Below are 22,669 nucleotides of genomic sequence, written 5' to 3' on the forward strand. Positions count from 1 at the left end.
ATATTATAGCTACCATTGGTGAAACGTGGAGGTTGACAGAAGTGTAATTAACATTTCTCAATGTTAATTTCTTGTATCTAGTCTAACTACGAAGCAATACATTGACGTATAAATTGCGTCCATATACAGAGAGGTCATTTATAAAAACATCACTTTAGGTAAGTTATATATCTTTTATACAATTTGACAACAATTGACCACACATCCCAATTCACCCCTCTTCCAACCCTAATCACCCCCTTCGTAAACCTATTCACCCCTTTGCGACCCGATTCCCCCCATTCCTGATCCTATTCACCCCTCAGACCGCGGATATTTATTCATCCCGTAAAAGTTCCCCAACACAGTTGCATCGCTTTCTTCATGAAAACCATAAAAAAAGTAAAATATCGTCACTACTTTAAAAAAAACTTGTATCTTCGTCTATCAATGAAAAGAAAATTGTAGTAAGTATGTATGGAATGCATATAGACTTACTGCGCAAAATTTCACACAAAAATGAAGTTAAAATGAGTAAATAATCCAATAAATTTGAATGCCAGCTTTGACAGACATTTTCATGCCCCTAAATATATTATTTTTCTACTTTTTATTGCGGAAAATAGAAGGAATTTATGTGGAAAAATATAATATCATTATATACCCCCGGAACCATATAATATTCACCCCAAATTACGGTATTTTTTAAATTGTCAATATGTAAAATGTCGGAAACTACGGAACCCTACACTGACCGCAGCCCGACGCGCTCTTGGCCGGTTTTTCTTCTCAATGAAATGCAGAGATAATAAAAAATTACACCTCCCAATTTATAATAAGTTTTTTTGCAAAAATTTCATTTTTGGCACAAGCTTTACGTTAGCCGACTGTACCTTTCTTCCAACAATCATCTATTGCTCTCCGAGATGTTTCTAAAAACCCCTTACTCAATGGGGATACGACGTTTCATAACAGAGTTCCTCTGACCACCTTTCTGCTCCATCATCAGATCACCTCCATGATACCATAATATTGCATTGTCACGTGATTTACATATGTGTGCAAAATTTCAGTTCAATCGGAAACCGAAAAGTGGGTCAAATTTAGCTTCTACGTTTTGACCCAAACTAAGATACTAACAAGGCAAGTTGAATAAAAGCTTGTAAAAAGGCTTCTGATATCAGATTTGTAATAAGTTTAGTTGTCATAGTTTAAGAACAGATGAGACAGACATATGCAATGACAATATAATACTGCACGTGTTTCGTGAGATGTCAAATCACCTCATACAATTTACCGCTCTAAGGCAAGTAAGGTAGGGTTTGTTATTGCACTTTAATTACATAATTAATGATTTCTAGCCCGTAAGATATATATTTGCTTTAACAATGGATAGATAATTATGCGAGTGAGAGTGTAATTTAGATTTTTATAAGGAAACAAATATTTTTAAGCGACCCGATCAGATATTTATACGGATAAGGACCCTCCCATATCTACCGTCTCGCGATCATAGCGTCGGGCCAACTGTATGGCTAAGCCGCGCCGACTCGACGCGGCGTCTTTTTCCATACAGTTGGCCCGACGCTACGCTCGCAAAACGCTAGAAAGAGAGACTATGTTTTTGCCGGTCACGAAGCATCACAATTTTTTGCCGGGAATATGTCGTCATATACTTACGGCCCCTATAGAGAATCGGATATGTTGTCACGGCCGTTCATAGTCATAATACTTATGCTGGTGACTGTTCCATGAACATCTGGTCTAGTTGAATGGAGAAGTGCCATTCAAAACGAGCGTTAACTTTCTAAACAACGATCAACTTACGGTTACTTACGTGTTCGTGGTATGCACACTGCACAGGGTAATCTTTAATGAAATTGAAACATTTTTTTACATATAAATTTGTACCAGAAGCACACCATACGGAATACTTATAATACCCGCCCGCCTTTCCCTTTCTTCTATTCTAAGTAAGAATCGATTAATAAGTATCTAAATATGTAAAAATAAATTAAATTTTAATTGTTTATATACAACCTGGTTGACAAAATGTGACGTAGGTGCTGTCATATATATTTTTAAAATGACGTACTGTTAATACCAGTGTAATGAAAATTTATTCCAATGAGTAAAATAAAACATGAAACTTTTTTCAATTTAACCGAACTAGAATGAAATCATTTATACTCATTCGGTTGTGTTAGTTATTTTCTTTAATAATGTGATATATTTTTATTTATTTTTTATGCACAAGCCATGCACCTTTAAAGTTTAAATGAGATTGGATCTCCACCTGACATTATCGATTTACCCTATTTATTTTGAGCACAGTTTTACACTGGTATGGTTTTTTGTGTACGTACACTATTTTCTGTCAAAATATTTGTCAAATTTAAACGTCAACGCAGAGCGACCGGCGACACGTCTGCCTCCGATGAGCCGCTCACGGCATCTAATCGAAAGGAGAATTCTGACAGCAATGGCGAATGTATGGAAATTTTACGATAGTTTAAATTTAAGGTAAAATTTCTTTGTTGCCTTTGAGAGGAAAAATATAAAAAACCTCAAAACTTCTAGTCCATTTATCTGGCTTTTAGAATCACTTAATGTTATAACTAAAGTATTGAATTTTTTAACAAAGTTTACTAAACGGCGACATACGTTTTTCTCATTTTAGGTCAACTTTGTGTGGGTTTAGTTATTACACCGTTAATAATTGGAGATTGTGAATAGTCAAAAGTTGTAGACACACTCTTTAAGATAATAACTACATTTATTTTATTTCATTTAATTTAGAAATGTGAGCAGCATTTGTTAAACGCCGAATGCACTTTTCGAGGATTTCGTACGACCCCCTCTTAAGTGGCACTTGCATGTATGCAGTTGTCACTCAAGTGTTTGCAACAAGTACAGTTTCAAGGCGCTTTTAAATTTATTTTTATTTTTTTCTTGTCGAATGGTCTCGGGTAGACTATTCATTAAATACGGAATTCTTTTCCTTAGAGTTCTATCTCCAAAATAATTACTAACACGGGGAACATCAAATTTTCGCGCTGTTACTGCCCTTGTATAAATATATTTACGTCAAACACGGTTTCCTCACATTCTATATATCCATCAACATCTTCAACTTTCTAATATTAATGATAAACTAAACACTGACTTGTGTCCGTCAGCAGATTTTATTATAACATAAACAATTTATAATTTTAACATCTATTTATATAGAGCGACGAAAACTAATGAGTTGCTTTTTTAACCCCGACGCAAAAACGACGGGGTGTTATAAGTTTGACGTGTCTGTCTGTCTGTCTGTTTGTCTGTCTGTCTATCTGTCTGTCTGTCTGTGTGTGTGTCTGTCTGTGGCATCGTAGCTTCCGAACGGATGAACCGATTTAGATTTAGAGTTTTTGTCTGAAAGTTGAGTTATTAAAGTACGGGATGGGATAGTCTGCCTATGTTCGTGGTATTATTCAAACCAACGAAATTCGAGAAAACCGGATACGTATAGGATAAAGTCACTTGAGACGAATGTTTCCCGATATTGCTGCCTAGTTCAGACAGTAGGGTCGCCATGATACCCGTTCCATCGGGATAAGTCTCCGTTTGAAGATGGGTGGCTCTCAGTGTTTTTTCGTCCTACCTTTTTTATTTAATGAATTTCGAATTAAAACTGATAAATTTTCAAAATCGCTTGTCAATTGTAACGAGTGTTGTAAAATCGCTGTCAATAGAAATTGTCAACAATGTAAACAAACCATTGTATAAAATATCAATATTTTAGCACAATTTTATTATTTTAAAGGTTGAGGATCATAATGTGATATGAAATGATTAAATAACACATGGATTTAGCCAGTATCTGATGAGTCAGAATGGGAGTTAAAGACATTTTGACTACAAGGTTTGTTTACATTGTTCACAAGTTCTATTGACGGCGACTTTAGTAAATTTTTAAGTAAATTGTTAATTAATTAATTATTGATGTATCATTTGTAACTTAGTAATAGTCATTAATGCATGTTAGACACAGTAATATATAATGCCAATTAGCACGTAAGGTTAATCTGTCAGTGCCGATTGATTGGAATAAATAATTATGAAATATGAAATGAAATATGAAATAAAATAAAACAGGCAGGAAGACAGACAAACAAGACATACACATTTGTCCCTGCAGGCCACAAATGGGAATGGATACTTTTCGACTGTGCCCAGCCGTTCGAGTTATTTCGGTAGCTCTCCTGCTCCCTCACACTTTAGTAGTCTGCCTCTTTTGCACTTATGGGATGTTTAAATCTTAATATAATATTGTAATTTATTTACTTGATCCACCACACGCTTCGTCAAAACACAGATGTAATCCGCCCAAGCGTCGTCAGATTCTTTTCTACATTATCAATAAAACAAACCACAATATCTGCAACACGCTTCGTCAACACACAAAAACTAACATAACTACAAACTATTTCCATCCCCTCTCTGCACCGTGCCTGGCCCGAAAGTTCCCATCACACTGGCCGCATTCCCACGCTGTATAGCGATGGAAACTTGTTGGACCAGCCAAGACCCAGAACGGGGATGTTTAAATTATACGTGACAGCTTCTCTTTTGCACACTTCAGCAGTCTTTAAGTGTAGACGAAATGATAGGTCTGTGTACACAAAGACATGTCCTAATTAAAGTCCGTATACATATCCACCCTGAGTTCGGTAATATATTGCTTCATTGAAGCTTATTGCAATGTTTGGCAGGTGGATAACCTGTCCCCTTGAGATGGCTATTTGAGCTCGCCTTCAGCAATATATCTGTGAAATACACCTTGCTTGAGAGAATTTTAAGGTAAGGTAAGGTAAGGTAAGGTAAAGTAAGGTTTTGTGTAGATTAATTGATTAATTTTATTGTTTTTTAACATAGTAATGGTATTTTTTTTAATATTGCATAACTAGCTTTATTTCTATAGTGTGTGAACCTGCCTTAGAAATCTATATTATTCATGGTCATGGTACGATCGAAGAAGCACGTTATTCTGTTAAAACATAAGATTTTTCCGAGAAAATGCCCAGTAAATAAAGGCCAAAATCCCGTATATTATAATAAAAAATAAAGCTTACTCACATTTTATATTCCTAAAAGTCAAAACTGATATAAAAGTAAAAAATACCTTTGTTATACAAAAATTACTAAATAACAAAGACCAGAGTTTTTACCTCTGGTTTTGACGGCATTTATTTTCACCTCCATTTCTGTTTCTTTGTACCGAAGGTGGGGTCGGGCCTTTCATTTGTGTGCTTTGACGTACATAAGTTCTGAGTTTTGAGGCTGCCAGCGACACAATAGCATTTTACTGTAAGCAGTGGTCCTGAATTAAATCGCTGGCTAGCCGCCGAACTTTATGCGCTTGTACAGTTTTTGAAATATCTAACAGAATAAAAGCCGCAAAAAATAATTATAGACTAGAACCACAGATCAATGAATGATTTGTTAGACCTGTACGCCAAAAGCATAAAATTGTTGTAGTAATTCACCGAATCGCATTTCACCTCGATCTCATATTTAATTTTCGCATTGTGTCTTAATAGTTTGTCTTAATCTTTTTTTTCAAGTGGCTGTAAGTTTTAGTCGCATTTCACCTCGATCGTGCATTTAAATATCGCGTTGTGACTCAATCGTTTATTATTTTAGTCGTTATTAGTTTTAGTCGCATTTCACCTCGACCGTGCATTTAACTTTCGCGTTATGACTCAATCGTTAATTACTTTAGTCGCATTTCACCTCGATCGTGTATTGTATTGGCGACGTGATTCAACGCAACAGTATGAAGATTGAGTAGATTGATGATTCTGTAGACTTGGGTGTAATTCTTAATTTCGGATACTTGGCGTTAAAGAAAGCAAAACAAATGATCTAAGACACAAAGCTGCTTTATTACTCCTTAAAAGAAACCTAATTATCTTCTTAAACTAATACAAATCTGCTTTGTTACTACTTAAACTAAAACACAACAGAAAAAGTATTAAACGTAAATTAACGTATCAATTTAATTAGAGTCCCAAACAAACATCGATCGCGGCGAAATGCGTCTACGGTAACATACTACACAAAAAATTTAATTCTACAATTTAATTATACTAATGTCAAAAGCTACGCGAAAAAGTCGATCACGGCGAAATGCGTCTACGGTAACATACTATACAAAAAATGTAATACTACAATTTAATTCTACTAATGTCAAAAGCTACACGAAAAAGTGCGTCAAGTAAAAAAATCTAGTGATATCTTTTTCATTCAAGGTGAAATGCGATTCGGTGAATTACTACAACAATTTTATGCTTTTGGGGTACAGGTCTAACAAATCCAATGAATAAGTTACTAAATTAACGTACCATATCCTTCACTTGCCCGCAAAACGACAAATCGTCACTACTGTGAAAAAAACTTGTATCTTTGTCTGTCAATGAAAAGAAAATTGTAGTAAGTATGTATGGAATGCATATAGACTTACTGCGTTTTAACTTTGAGGAGCAGCGTGAGATGCTAGATTTTTTCAAAGTAGTGACGAAATACGACTCGTCATTCTCTTGCCCTTATCCCAGTCACTTGGGGCCGGCACAGCATTTCTTTCTTCTCTTCCATACATCTCTATCACTCGTCATCTCATCATTAACTTGTTTTAGTTCCGTATCATCTCTCACACAGTCCATACACCTCTTCTTTGGTTTTTCTCTCCCGTTACTTTCACCACCTTCCACATTCATTCGTAATATCTTTCTCGTCACATTCCTTTCATCCCTCATATTACATGTCCATACCATGCTAGTCGATTCGCTCTTACTTTTTCTACTATCGGTGCTACTTACCTACTCTTTATTTAACTACTTACTAATAAGTTACTACGTAAAATTCAGAGGAATAATAGGCACGTGCCACGCGACTACACAGGCGGGTGCGTGGCGCCTCTCGGCCACTTGTTACCTCGAGGCAACTGCTAGTGGGTAGGTACTTAACGCGCGACAGCAAGCGAGTGACGTAAAACATGCTAAAACATTATTTAGGTGTTCGTTAACACATACGAGTCAAATTACTTACACATTATAACCAAAGAATATCGAAAATATAAAGAAGTCCTGTCAAAGTCAAATATAGGGTCAGAGTGTATAAGACTGCCATCTCTCGACACAGGCATAAATCTTTTGAACCTTCCTTTTGACAATTAAGTAGGTCCATACTCCATAATCTTAACTTGATATGTGTTAAAATTGTACCGTTGCACAGCTCCCATGTTACCAGCAACATTGCCAGCTCTCATGGTCTATACAGACAGTATCTGCTGTTGGTTCTCCCGCTGCGTCACCAGGCGCGCTTCCACGCAGTCCCTGGTCTCCAAGAAAGCGCGCCGTTGCCAGCTCTCATGTTGCCAGCAACGTTGCTAGCTCTCATGTTTTATAGAGACAGTACCTGCTGTTGGTTCTCCCGCTGCGTCACCAGGCGCGCTTCCACGCAGTCTCTGGTCTCCAAGAAAGCGCGACGTTGCGCCAGCTCTCGAGGCTGGTGCGTCATCACGCCGGCGACGTTGCATGCCATCAACACGACCAGGTTGCAGTACATCTGTTTGACAAATCAACATTCAACATAAAATTACTTAGTATTTGAATTATTTAGCGATAAAAACGGAGAGGGTTCTACGATTTATATCCACTAGTTATAATATAATTTGTGGTAATGACTACTTTGGTCATATATTGTGCTATTGGGAGTTGGGAGCACTACCGAGAATAATTATTCTCTAGGTTGCCGGCCGTCTAACTTCGCTCGGCTGTTGAAAGCGGACTGGCAACGTCGCTTACCTGCAGGTCGCTGTTGCGGGCCAGGTACAGGTTGCCAGCTAGGTTGACAGCCGCAGCAGGATTCCGGCCACGATCGCCTCGTGCAGTCGGACTGGCAACGTCGCTTACATGCAAGTCACTGTCACGGTACAGGTTGCGACGGTACACTAGCAGAAGGCCGGTTATACAGGCGGACTCGCAACGTCGCTTACCTGCAAGTCGCTGTTGCGGGCCAGGTACAGGTTGCCAGCTAGGTTGACAACGGCCAGCAGGATTCCGGCCACGCTCGCCTCGTGCAGGCGGACTGGCAACGTCGCGTACGTCAAGTAGGTGAAGAGCACGCAAGCGCCGGCGCCGATGCTCATTGATCTGTGGGGAATATTTTGTATTAAACATCAAGTTAATATAGAGGTCGCGGGTTGGAACCCCGGCTCGTACGAAATTTTTATGTGGTTTCCTTTCCACTTAGAATCGCGAGCTCTTTCAATCCTACTAGGAGAAAAAAGTGTCCGATGGTTTTTTTCCCATTCCGTTACCATTTTTTCATACATTTAGTATGGTGGTAACCAAATGGAAGGTTTGAAAAATGTGTGGAAATCTTGGGACATTTTATTTTCTCCTATCACGATCGAAAGACCTCGCGATTCTGAGTATGAATCGCGTAAATACCCATGTTACAAAAAAAGCGGGGTGGACAACTTTGAAAAAAAAATGGCCCCTAAGTAGGATAGACTGTGTGCACAGGAACGCGCCTCTTTCATATCGTCACTACTTTTAAAAAATCTCGTATCTCACGCTGCTCCTCAAAGTTAAAACGCAGTAAGTCTATATGCATTCCATACATACTTACTACAATTTTCTTTTCATTGACAGACGAAGATACAAGTTTTTTTAAAAGTAGTGACGATATATTTGATCGCCAGTGTCCGAGGTGTTTTTTCAGATTTTCAGATCATTTATTCATAAACGAAAAATATTTATACGTCAATTTATAATACATAGTATAGTCATATATACATGCAGATCATTGTTACTTACTTAATTTGGTACATTATTTATATTGGTGTGATAACAGTAAACAATTGTCGGTGAAGGAAAACATCGTGAGGAAACCGGACTAATTCCAATAAGGTCTAGTTTACCCTTCGGGTTGGAAGGTCAGATGGCAGTCGCTTTCGTAAAAACTAGTGCCTACGCCAAATATTGGGATTAGTTGTCAAAGCGGAGCCCAGGCTCCCATGAGCCGTGGCAAATGCCGGAATAACGCAAGGAGGATGATGAACAGTAAACAATAAATGTGGTAAATTGAACTCTAAAACGACATTACGTTTTAGAAGACCAAGCAAGCATTTAAACCTTTGCAAGTTAACTTTACGGTCAACAACTTCCCCCTGTCCGCGATTACCCGTAACTACACTTTGGGTAGTTCGGGCCCGCGTTTACACGGAATTAGCGGATCGTTATGGCCCATTTACACGGGGCGAGAACTATGTTTCATTATATTGTGGTGGATTGGTTCGCTTAATGTGGGTAAGGTAAGATCAACGACAATTCGTCGCTCCGTTTTGCCGTGAAAGATGGAAAAACAAACAGACACACACACACTTTCCCATTTATTATATTAGTATGGATATATAATATATATATATATTATATAGTATGGAAGTATGCAGAGATGTACAAAATGGTTTTAAAAAAGCATTTAAATACAAAATGCAAAATACTTTTCAGATTTACTATTTCAAATGCAAAATACCAAATAGTTTTGAGTTTTGTATTTCAAATGCTAAATGCAAAATAGGTATTTTCAAAATACTTTTTGAAAATAAAATACCTTTTGACCAAATCTCAGATATTTTTATTTATTTTCGGTATTAATAATCATGACAAATAGAGTCACAATGCCGAACAAAAACGTCTAATATCATGTCGCCTAATGAAAGTAATGAATGATATTTTGGTCATATTTATCAGTAGGCAATCAATAAATTATGTTATGTTATTTTATTTATTAATAACATAACAGAATGTATTGATCGCCTACTATTTCTAGGTATTATTATACCTATTATACCTACTCACTTAAATAATGTAATAAAACTAGACTAACGAAAAGAGAGCCATGGCTCCATTTTGTTGAATGTGCATCTAGTTCTTATATTTCATACCTATATCACCTAAATGCTCTTTATTTATTTTCATTCTATAGCTTCGGATATTTACAATAGGAATAATAACTCAACACTTAAAAGTAGGTAGGTAATTAAATCAAAATCAGTCATTAGCACTCAGCACCAGCAGTCCAGTCCAGGGGCCCGTTCCTCGAAAGGTACAAACAAGCCTTGTATTACAAGTGCGCGAACTGTCAAATCGTATGGGTTGTCATGGAAACATTCTTGTAATACAAGGCTTGTACCTTTCGAGAAACGGGCCCCTGCAAACAATAAATCCGTTAAATCGTCGGCGTCTGTGGCGATGGCGTCGCTTTCCATAGATAATATTCGTTTTCGTTTGACATTGACAGTGTCAAATTGACTCTAGTCAGTCAGTCTATCGTCAAATTCGGCAATACAACCGTCATTTGTTCACATTTTGTTTGATTGGTAATGTTGGCTAAACTTAATTTAATCATAAAGTATTTTGCATTTTGAAAGTGCAAAATACATCTCAAAAAGTATTTCAAATAAAATACAAATTGGTTTTTACTAAAAGGCATTTAAATGCAAAATACAAAATAGGTATTTTGCATTTTAAATACATCGATTTAAACTTCCCTAGATACACTATCACCTGCAAATTCGACATTCAAAAGTGTCCGATCGCTTAGTTGCAAATGTGTGCGTCTAGTTGACAAACGGAAACTTCGCAATGTAGTAAAAACTACTTTCATTTTTTTACAAAAACAACGTTATTTCTTAGTAATTAAAGTTTAATTTCAAATGCAAGCAATTGGCGGTTATGACATTAATGAATGTGATCATCGCGAAAGCCATAAAATTTTATTACTGCAGATCGCAGGTGTGCAAATTTTTAAACAAATCTACGTCTTATTGCAACCAACATAAGTTTAATTTCGTTCGCGCTGCAACAATCTAAACGCCATTTTTACATTGGGAACGAGGATGGACAGAGGCATCATGGGAGTCGCGCTATGAGATGAAAGGCGAGAATGAGGAAATTTGCGGTATTTGTCATTTAGTCATTTAGTCATTTATTTAATATTGCATTGTCATGTACATAATAAGGTGTTAGTTTACATTTGATTCCAGTTCATGACACCCTGTAAGGGCACACAATATATAACTTAATTTAGGTTATACATTACATCAATGATTAATTTAGGAATTTTAACAGTATGTTGTTTTAGAAAATCGCTGTATTAATTAATTGGTCAAGTTATTAATATAGATATTAATTTAATTTAATAAATGTCATTTTATAATAGTATGATTGTAGAAATATAAAAGATTATGAGTTAAAAGTCCTAAACCAATTCGATGTCACATTAAACTAGTGTATTATCTTTAAGGAATGATTCGACTGTGTAATAGCATTTTTCTAATAGTAGGCATTTCAGTTTAGAGTTGAACAATTTATCAGTGGGTTCGAATTTAATAGTATTGGGGAGTTTGTTAAAGATTTGAATACATTTATAGTGTGGTCCTTTTTTATACATAGCTAAGTTGGATTTAGGTATTAACAGCTTATTCCTATATTGACTTCTGGTTTTACAAGTATCTTCTTTTAATGGAAATAATTTTTATTTTTATTTTTTTATTTTATTTCTGTATGTTATTATTTTCTTTCTGTTCTGTATAATTCTGTATGTTGCCTTACAAATTGTGCAGCCTCCATTATATATATTGAGGCTAGCGTCAACAGTTCCTGCTGTATAAAATGCGGTTGGCAACTGTTAGGGACGCGTATGTTCGCCAGGATTCGAATGCACTTTTTTTGTAGGATAAATATTTCTTCGGCGTTTGTGCTATCTCCCCAGAGAAGTACGCCATATCGGAGAGCAGAATAGATATAAGCAAAATACACGGATAAAGCCGACTCAAGATCAGTGTTCGCTTTTAATATACCAAGGGCGTAGATAAACTTGACTATTCTTGTTTTAAGACTTTCGATGTGAGCCTTCCAGTTTAACCCTGAGTCTATTGTTATTCCCAATAACTTAAAATCATTTACTTCTTCTATAATATTTTTACTTATTTCAAGCTTTAGTTCCAAGGATTTTTTCTGCGTAGGTTTAAATTGGATAATTTTTGTTTTCTGTAGGTTTATATCTAAATTATGCTCGGCAAGCCAATTTTTAACAGTGTTTAAAAGATTCAAGAGTTTCTGATTTGCTTCGGTACTGTCTGTGGCACTAAACAGCAAAGAGACGTCGTCTGCGAACATAACACATTTTGTATTTACATCTATGATTTTTGGCAAATCGTTGATATACACCAAAAATAGGGTACAAGCTAAGATACTACCTTGAGGTAAGGAGCAAGTTGTTTGACGCAGTTCAGAGTTTACGCTGATCATCTCTCGGTTCTGGTGGTCGTAATAATCTATTTGGACGTATTGTTTCCGATTTTGTAAGTATGACTGGAACCATTTGTAGGCCATGCCGCGTACTCCTACGCCGTATAGTTTAGTCAATAGGATCTCGTGTGATACTTTGTCGTATGCCTTGGTCATATCTAAGAGAAGGCCTATGCTATATTGTTTTATGTTTAAGTATTCCAGGATATGTGTTATATAATGGTAAACAGCTAGGGTTGTTGAATGGCGTTTTCGAAATCCGTGTTGATTAGGGTCTAAAATATTATATTTTTCGAGAAAGCTATACAAACGATTTGCCATAGATTTTTCAAAGATTTTTGAGACGGATGGTAGAAGGGCAATCGGTCGATATTGGTTTGGGCTATGTGCAGTACCGCCTGGTTTTAAAATTGGTTTAATTTTAGATGTTTTTAATAGTTCTGGGAAAGTACCTTCGTCAAAAGACTGGTTTATTAATAGAGTTAGTGGGGTCGCTAGTTCAACATCACATTTCTTAATTAAAGCAGCTGGAAGCTCGTCAAAGCCATAGCTTTTTTTATTTTTTAATTGACGTATCAGTTTCCGTATTTCGTCCTCTTTGACTGGAGTAATATAAATGGAATTCGTAGTAGGATAGATAACAGGTCGACCGACTCGTGGTGTTATCTCTCCCGCGGGCGCGCGTGCGCAGGGCGGTGGTGGCGGGGAGCTCGGCGCGGGAGCCGATGATTCGCCTACCGATGCGAAATACTCATTAAACATGTTTGTTATTCGCGCGGGCGATTCTAAAATATTATCTCCTATTTTTAAAGTTATATTTTTACGGATAATTTTTTTATTTCTCCGGGTTATGTTATTAATTAGTGTCCACATTGTTTTTACTTTATTATTTGATCTCTTAATTTGATTAATGTGATTGATTTTCTTCGATTTTTGTATGCATTTCTTGAGGATTTTCTCGTATTTTTTATAGTGGTCGTGTATGATTATGCTATTTGTGGTATTGACGAAGCTTTTTAGCTGTCTTTTATGGCGGCAAGCGAGTTTTATACCTTTTGTTAGCCATGTTTTATTATGGGTGGGAGATACTAATTTAATACGTCTCTTTGGTAAATATGTATTTAAAATATTTTGTAATGTGCGAAAAATTTGTGCGAAAAACTGTTTTAAAAAATCCTATTAGATAGAAAATTTCTTAAGGAACAAAACGTTTGGTATAACATTTTTCGAGATGTTGCGTATTTTAAGCGAAAAAAATGAGTTTTTACTGTATGATATTTTTATTGATATTATCTCAAACAAAAAAATATATAAGGTACGGCGGGACAATTTGGACTGGGGGACAATTGCAACTGATCAATACCTCCACGTTTTGCAATGTTTGTATTATTAAATAGAGTCAACTGAGGTATATACAGGGTGTCCCACGGCGATGTCACATGGAGGGAAAGTACCTTAAAAATCGTAGATATATTATATCATATTATATATTACAGCATATTTTGCTGAGAGAAGACTTCATTTTATTTTCTAAACTTAGTAAAAGTGCATTTTTTTTTAATTTTTACTATGAGGACTTATACAGGGTGTATTTTGATAGCGGGTCAGTAAGGCCGGTATGAGATCCCGTAGTCCTACATGAAAATAGTCTAAGGGGACCATCCATCAATTTCAAATTGATGAAAAATGGCATTTACAGATTTTGGAAAATTTTTCATAGGACTGCGGGATCTCATATCGGCCTTACTGACCCGCTATCAAAATACATCCTGTATAAGTCCTCATAGTAAAAATTAAAAAAAATTGAATGCACATTTACTAAATAAATAAATAAATAAATATTATAGGACATTCTTACACAGATTGACTGAGGCCCACGGTAAGCTCAAGAAGGCTTGTGTTGTGGGTACTCAGACAACGATATATATAATATATAAATACTTATATACATAGAAAACATCCATGACTCGGGAACAAATATCTGTGCTCATCACACAAACAAATGCCCTTACCGGGATTCGAACCCGGGACCGCGGTGTAGCAGGCAGGGTCACTACCGACTGCGCCAGACCGGTCGTCAAAGTTTCTAAGTTTTGAGAATAAAATAAAGTCTTCTTTCAGCAATATATACTATCTACGATATTTAAAGTATTAAACAGTTGAGGGATTGTATGTGGAGTGTGAGGGATGGAGCACTTGGAGAATATGAATTAAGTAGCTATTAAAACAAAGAAGAATTGAATGATGACATTAATTTATTATTCTACGTAATTTATTTCAAAGCTTTGTGTGGGTAAACCTTCTCTCCGCTCCTCAGCTATAATCTTGCGCCATTTTTCCATTTCAACGTCTTGTTTTGGGAATCTGGAATAAAAACCTTTTTTATTACTTAAAAACGAATTTGCTATTCCCGGGTTGTTTCTTTTTATAATTAAAGTAATTTATAAGATATGTATTAATGTTATTGAATTGAAATCATTTATTTCAGACTTATTGGTCCATAATAATAAATAAATACATACATTATTAATATGAAATAGGCTTCTTTTACAAAAAATATAAATTAGCGACTCCATCATTCCATTTTTAACTATGTTCCACTTCAACTATCTTTTGTCGCCGTCCGCTCATTACTAGTATAGCGCGAGAGAAAGAGACCAACTGCGTAAGACCAAATCAAGGAATTTACTTTAATTATTCTAGAAAATAAATGTTTTTAGTAAGTTAGGAAGCCATTTTGGCCACAAATGCATAACATTATAAAATTATTAACAATTACTTACCTGAAATACGATACGTCATCCTTTTTTAACGTATATAAGGTGTTATTTTTGCACTTTTTTACGGAGCACTTAGGCATGTTGCCGACACGGCGGATGAAGTGCTACTGACCGTCCAATTGTGCTTAGAACATTTTCAAGCACAATTTGCTGTGGACACATTCTAAGCCGTGATGGTGCATCTAGGTAGTTTAGATCGATGTTTAAATAGTATTATTTCAAATAAATCGCATCTCTGGAAGTATGGATAAACTGTCTGAAGCGGTATTTATTCACGATCGAAATTCAACATGAAATTATTAAAAATATTTAGGACTGGTTGCATCAAACCATCTGTCACCGTTAAACCGTTCGTTAAAATTATATTGTGTGGGAAGTTCTATAGAGGTCTGCTGCGTGACGAGATGATGTGTCTGTCAAATGTGGTTGATGCAACTGGCCCTTATTCTACAAAAGCTTAAATAATAATTTACAAATCACATACGCGGTACTACAAAATGATTCCCCAAAATCCTAAAAACAAGTTAAACCGAATTTATTAACACTAACCAAGTTAGACTGAAAACAGCCAACTTTTCCTAATATCATTAGGGAAGTTGAAAATGCCGCATTTGAATCTGATTTACCCTTTCAAAGTAAAGTTTTCTGTGCATTCTAAAATGACTTATATTCATACAGGCTCCGTCAGATATATGAGAACAGCCAAAGCACTCACAAATATCGGAACATACAGTTAAGACGATACAGGATGGGTCAATTCTCCATAAAACTCTCTCGACTATTTCCTCCCTGGTTTTTGAAGATAGAGCAATGTTTTTTTCAACACAGATTATTATTACTTTTTTCTACTCCCGTAGGGGTTGCAAATAAATAAAAAACCAAATGTTTTTTTTTTCATAATTATAAAAAAAAAACCGAGCACCATTGTTTTTTTTCTAAATATGTTTTTTTTTCAGATGAACAAATAATTCGACAATAACGGTTTTTCGTGAGTTGTAACGTGTTTCAATAACAATAACGTCCATTTTAATTCGATTAACATTCAGTATACAAACGTTTATTGGGGAATCCCCGATGCGGCGTGCAGCGTGGAGAGGCGGTGGTGTTGCCAACAGTAAATAGTGATAACTATCAACTACAGATTTCGTAAAGGTTACTTTTATAAGACCAGAAATTAAAGTTATTTGATTAAATTCGTTTATAAAATAGTTAACATTAAGTCTAAAAAAACCGTATAAAAGTATTAACTGCTTTGCAAATATTGAGATTTCGTACTTTAGAAAGAAAACATACTCCAGAAAAAAAATTTTTTTTTTCACGGTTTTTTTTTCATGTTTTTTTTTCAAGCCAGAAAAAAAAACTGTTTTTTTCAACGCTAGTTATTCGTCATTTATCGCCGTGCCGCCCACTCGCTCTCGGACCTCACAGTTACAGCCTGTACCACGCGACCAGTCGACCTGTCTTATCTCACTCATACAAGCATAGTACGCGTACCTACACAAGCTTAGACTGTGCGCGTAGGAACGCGCTTCTTTCATACATTTGATCGCCATTGTCCGAGGTGTGATACGGGCGTGATTAGATATTTTTGAGAGCTTTGACAGCTTCGATATATTTGATAGTGACTGTAACACCATTTACCATAATATTTGAGAGGCACAAAGTTTATTTTATCGTTCAGTGTTTCACCCAGCACATAAGACTTTTTGATTTGGGATGCTAAAAGTCATATAATAGTAGAAGGTATACGGCGCTTAAGACTTTTCGTTTCGTTCAGCTTAGAAGCTTCTAGTTTGTGGAGATTCTAAATAGTCCTATAAGTATACTGCTTGTGTGGCGCTTAATTCCTTTCAATGTTGGTGGGTGGCAATGAAGAAGTTTATATTAATAGGAGGTAGGGCATAGCGAATGATATTCCGCTTTGTGTGGTAGGGCACAGCACAGCGGATATCGTCTCGCTCGAATCTAGAGCAAAGCCCAACTGGGGTAGTACCTCCGCCTTACAGAAGACTGCAGCCAAATAGCACTAGACCCTACTCATAGTGTTGTGTTCCTGTCGGTGAGTAAGGCTGCCAGAGCTCAACGAGGGTGCGGTGTGCTGATGACGGGAGGTCTTACGGAACTAACTTGTTCCGTTTATTGTCCTTTGAGTCGTCGGCAACCCGAACCCTCCTTAGAACTTGTACACTCCTTTTTGCTGTGTACTTAACACAGCAAAAGGGAATGTACACGTTTCTAATGGGGTGGCAACGCGCATGTGACACTGTTTGAGTTGCAGGCCTCCATAGGTTACGGTGACCGCTTTACATCAGGCGGGCCGTATACTTGTTTGCCACCGACGTAGTATAAAAAAAAAGTTTATTGGAGTAGCGTTAACAGTGTTTGGCTAGTGTCCACTTAAACATTTTGAGGGTGTACGATAATGCACCTAGAAAATAGTTCTAGCTACTGTTAGTCGATTATGAGTTTAACCTCAGTTAAAGTGTTAACAGGGAAACAGTGTTTACCTGACGTGAATAGGAAAATAGTAAGACTTGAGTTTTTCACTGGGTTTAATTGACCGATCAGGGTCATCAACTCATCATACCATGGACAGGGAAAGAATGTGTTCAGTTCTAGGTCTCTGTTAGCAAGTAAAAGTCTTCCCGAATGTAATTCAAGATGGTGAGGGGGTCTGACAAGGTCAAAATTAAAAGTTATCACTGTTACCAGGGAAACCTTGTGTACCTGGCTAAAGAGGTACCAACAGCCAACGACCACGGTCATCGTTAGTAAGAAGTTTTTTTTACTAAGATATTGCGAAGGTATCAAGTGATATCATCAGGAATACTCTATTTACTTGACGCAAGACGTTCTACTAATTATAACATATAAGTTTTTTCCAAAGGTAGTATGATATTTAGCGGGGAATCTGTCTTTACCTGACGCAAGAGGTGCCGACATCTGTCAGCTCAATCAGTAGGAAGGTCGCAAGGACGACATACGAGATGGTCAGGAGGTAGATCTTGTTCTCATTGCTATAGTGCCATCAGCGAAACTTGTGGAAAGAAAGGGATACAGTGTTTACCTGACGCAAGAGGTGCCGACGGCTGCCAGCTCAATCAGTAGGAAGGTCGCAAGGACGACATACGAGATGGTCAGGAGGTAGATCTCGTTCATCGCCGGCCGGCTTAGGCAGAGCAGCAGGCCTGTGGACAAACGCACGTAATGAATATGAAATATTTTAACAATATCATAATAGTGAGTTTCGATTGTCACCTTATGATATGCAAATGAAATGACAGCATTTGTTCTTGGCGATAATACGAACGCACCGAGTGTTAATAGTGTTATGACTGTGTATTTGTGACCAGCCGCGTTACGCGCCTTTGAATCTGATTTGTTCTGTTCGTCGTGACATTTGGGTAAGCACTAAAAAAGAAGCAGGCCAGCCAACTGAACCAACTATTTAGAACACCAATTTTCATCTAAGCCTCGGCGAACCAAAAAGCGATGGCTATGGTGAAAGCGAAGGGCTAGGACTTCGCAATATGGAGGAAAGGAACTAAGAAAGCGTAAATAGCAGGGATGACGTAGAAGAAGAGTACTTACAGGCATAGACAAGAGCAGAGACGCCAAGCACGCCGACATTAGCGGCGTGCGCGTTGCGCCGGTATTCGTAGTGCAGCCGGCGTAGCGAGCTTGAAGCGTTCACGCCGTACGGCTCCGTCGTCGTGCGTAGTATCGAGTCGTAATAGTAGTCCAGGTCGGCTATTAGCGTAGTGTATACAGAGATAGGTGTATATAGAAAGGGACAGCACACTCACAAGCATAGACGAGAGCAGACACTCCAAGCACGCCGACGTTAGCGGCGTGCGCGTTGCGCCGGTATTCGTAGTGCAGCCGGCGCAGCGAGCTTGAAGCGTTCACGCCGTACGGCTCCGTCGTCGTGCGTAGTATCGAGTCGTAGTAGTAGTCCAGGTCGGCTATTAGCGTTGTGTAGCTGCTGGAGGAGAAAAAATTGGTTAATATCTTATATATAAGTTGGTGGTTGGTTGGTAAGCCTGTGTGGTGACGGGTTAAGAATTTCACCACCCCCTTTCTTCCCGTGGGTGTCGTAGAAGGCGAGTATGGGATATGGGTTAAATTGTGGCGTAGGCGAGAGGCTGGCAACCTGTCACTGCAATGTCACAGTTTCGTTTTCTTTCAACCCCTTATTTGCCAAGAGTGGCACTGAAGCTTTAGTAGTTTCATGTGTTCTGCCTACCCCTTTATGGGATACAGGCGTGATTGTATGTATGTATGTATGTATATAAGTTGGTAAATATTATCTGTCGTGGCATCACCGAATGGGCCCTACGGAAGACCAGGCCCCGTAACCGAAAGGCATTTCTGCGACGCGAAACGACCGGTCTGGCTCAGTCGGCAGGGACTCTGTCTGTTCGAATCCCTGTAAGGGCATTTATTTGTGTGATGAACACAGATATTTGTTCCTGATATAATGGATGTTTTCTATGTATATAAGTATGTATTTATCTGTTTATGTATATCGTCGCTTAGCTCCCATAGTACAAGCTTTGCTTAGTTTGGGGCTAAGTTGATCTGTGTAAGGTGTTCCCAATATAAAAAAAAAAAATGAAATCGAAACGCCGCAGGAAGGTAGTCTGGCTCTGTCACGCCAATACGCAAGAGCGATAGATAGCTAATAGCTACGAATAAGATATAATCGTGAGCGTTTCGTCATTCGGCTACGCACACAGCGCTGGCTTCCAGCCAGGGACGGCCTGCTATTTTATCGTCTATCGCGCGACCATGCTTCCCGTGCTGCTAGCATTATGCTGAGTTGGGTCCATTTCGTGATGCGCACTTAAATTCTGTTCTCTGATTTTGTTCTATTCTTGTGTGATCGTACGTGTTTGCGAGCGTCATGAATAAATGTCTTTTATCTTTATCTGTAGGCCTAGCACATGATGGCCGCGGGAGTATGTCGCCGCGAGATAGATGACACGTCTTTGTCTAACTGTATTAATTACATAAGGACAGGTAGTCTATCTCGCGGCGACATACTCCCGCGGCCGTCATGTGCTAGGCCTACTGTAATATTAATTTTGAAGACTCAATTGATGACAAATTGGACTCGTGTGGCCTCCACAGTCATCAAACCCGTTCATCGAAGCACAAAAGATAACGTAGTTAACTAAAGTAGTACAGATATAGTGCGAAAAGGGTTTCCTTATTTAAAGTCACATACAGGTCGAACGCGATTAATTAACATTATTTTTACCTTTTTTCCCAACGTTTCGGCCAGGTTGCACTGGCCGTGGTCGCGGAAGACTGACGTCCCAGCAAAGTGTCACCGGAGATGTAAACAACACAAAACTACCCGATATTAATTTGTAAAAATAATGTTAATTAATCGCGTTCGACCTGTATGTGACTTTAAATATGTGTACAAAGCGCGAGAACTTAAAGTGTTAGGGTTTCCTTAGTATATTTCCGGAATTGTTCGTATTTGTCGTGCTAGTTCAGTCAATGACAGTAGGTACTTCTTGTACTGAGACTGACTGAAATAGCATGACACGTTCGTACGTTTCCGTAACAATACGAAGGCTAATCTTTTCGCACTGCATCTGTAAAGATAAAGATACTTTATTTGCATTAAACATTACCAGGTACACGGTCTTAATAATATTTAGTGGTAGGTGTAAATGCTTAACACGTTCGCTGCGGCAAGCCAAAACCTTAACCCAAAATCTAGTGCGTTACGAGGCCCAATCCGCCCCGTAATAGTTTACATCGTAGTGCGTTACGGGTATAAAAGTGCCCCGTACGCCTAAGTCTGTTAAAAGTGCTGTAAGTTCCTGAAATATTGGATTTTCCAATATTTTTTTCGACTAACTGTAAGAGTATGAAATTTCCTACGTCTCATTATCCCCGCACGTGGATACGATAAAAACTCACAAAATTATATAAAAAAGAAAATACGGGGTTATTTTATCCCCGTATCGCACTAAAATTGAAAAAATACGGGGCTTAGTACACCCCGTAACGCATGTAATATATTAAGGTCGATAAATTAGTAGTGATGGGAAATAAAATAATCGATGTATATGCTGTATTAATAAAAAAATTACACATCAAAAATATGATACTTCGCACTCTTGTATTTTTGTGAAAGTAATTAATATAATTAAGTAACAAAGTGAAATAAAATAAGATAAACCACCACCGTTTTTACATATTAAAAACATATATTTAATTACCTGCCTGCAATTAGATGTCAATTTGTGGCGATTTTGACGTTTATTGTGTGGGATAACCTTTGTTTTTGGAATAAAGTAGTTCTAACGTGTGGTTCGAGCGCTTCATTTTAAATTTGCCGATAACAAGTATTTCAGTAAGCACTGCACTAGCGATACTGTGCCCACAACCCCGTACGGGCCAGAAAATTCTTTTACGGGGTTCACGGAGACCCGTATCGCACTAGAAGGTAATTTTTGTCCCCTGGTCGGTAAGGGGTTTCTGAGACCCCGTATATAATTAATATATCAATAAATAATACTTTTGAACAGAAATCCAAAAGTATATTTGTCATTTTCGTAGTTGTAAAAATGACCAAAATACAGCTTCCGCACCAGCGGAGTGAACACGATTTTTCTCACCCGCACTGAGTGATGACAGCGTACGGGGTTCAAAAACCCCCGTAACGTAGTGAACGTGTTAACCTCATTTGGTATGCAAAATGATAACTTAAAACTAAAATTACAATTATTACAGTATGTGTCATTATTACGTAGTATTGTACTAGGGTAAACCTACGTAATATTAGTTTAAACACTAGTATAGCTGCTAGAGCCAGTTCCTCAACTAACTGTTCTTATGCCAGCAGCAACCTTCGTATGTGGCACAGCTTGAGTGTCATGGCAACCGTGGAAGTGCGTCATGTAGGTTGGAACTCAGATATAACTACTCTTAGCTAATTGCTCGTGTGCTAGCAGCACTCCCACACTCTTGTGGCACAGCATCAGAGTCAATGGACACCAGTCACTGACTCAAGAGGTCTGTCATGTATGTTGGAACAAGTATACCTGTCAGCTAAAGCCAGTTCCTCAGCTAAGTGCTCTTGTGCCAGCAGCAACCCCTCGGATGTGGCACAGCATAAGAGCCATGGACACCAGTCGCTGACCCAAGAGTTGTCTCGTGTTGAATATACCTGTCAGCTAGTGCCAACTCCTCAGCTAACTGCTCTTGTGCCAGCAGCAACCCTCGGATATGGCACAGCATAAGAGCCACATACACCAGTCGTTGACCCAAGAGTTGTGTCATATTGGTTATACCTGTCAGCTAGTGCCAACTCCTCAGCTAACTGCTCTTGTGCCAGCAGCAACCCTCGGATGTGGCACAGCATCAGCGCCATGGATACGGCTAGTAGCAGACCCAGGAGGTGTGTCATGTTGGTTTGGTTCATGCGGAGGAAGTAGCGTTGGTATAGCATCTCCACCTGTGACAAAAAAAATAGAGCATAAAACATTTTTAAAAATATACGGGCGTATTTTTATTTTGGTG

General features: G+C 37.9%; 1 protein-coding gene across 1 annotated transcript in view; it reads right to left on the reverse strand.

Annotated features, from left to right (window-relative positions):
* Positions 1–22,669, reverse strand: part of LOC125240517 (adenylate cyclase type 6-like) — a 406,177-nt gene that overhangs the window by 142,061 nt on the left and 241,447 nt on the right. The window contains exons 5-9 of the mRNA XM_048148409.1: positions 22,441–22,604; positions 18,931–19,109; positions 18,192–18,312; positions 8,021–8,177; positions 7,441–7,590 (exon numbers count right to left, since the gene is read on the reverse strand). Coding sequence (XP_048004366.1) covers positions 7,441–7,590; positions 8,021–8,177; positions 18,192–18,312; positions 18,931–19,109; positions 22,441–22,604 — 771 coding nt within the window. The remainder of the gene's footprint in view (positions 1–7,440; positions 7,591–8,020; positions 8,178–18,191; positions 18,313–18,930; positions 19,110–22,440; positions 22,605–22,669) is intronic.

This window comes from Leguminivora glycinivorella, chromosome Z, assembly GCF_023078275.1.
Source record: "Leguminivora glycinivorella isolate SPB_JAAS2020 chromosome Z, LegGlyc_1.1, whole genome shotgun sequence".
Classification (NCBI taxonomy): domain Eukaryota; kingdom Metazoa; phylum Arthropoda; class Insecta; order Lepidoptera; family Tortricidae; genus Leguminivora; species Leguminivora glycinivorella.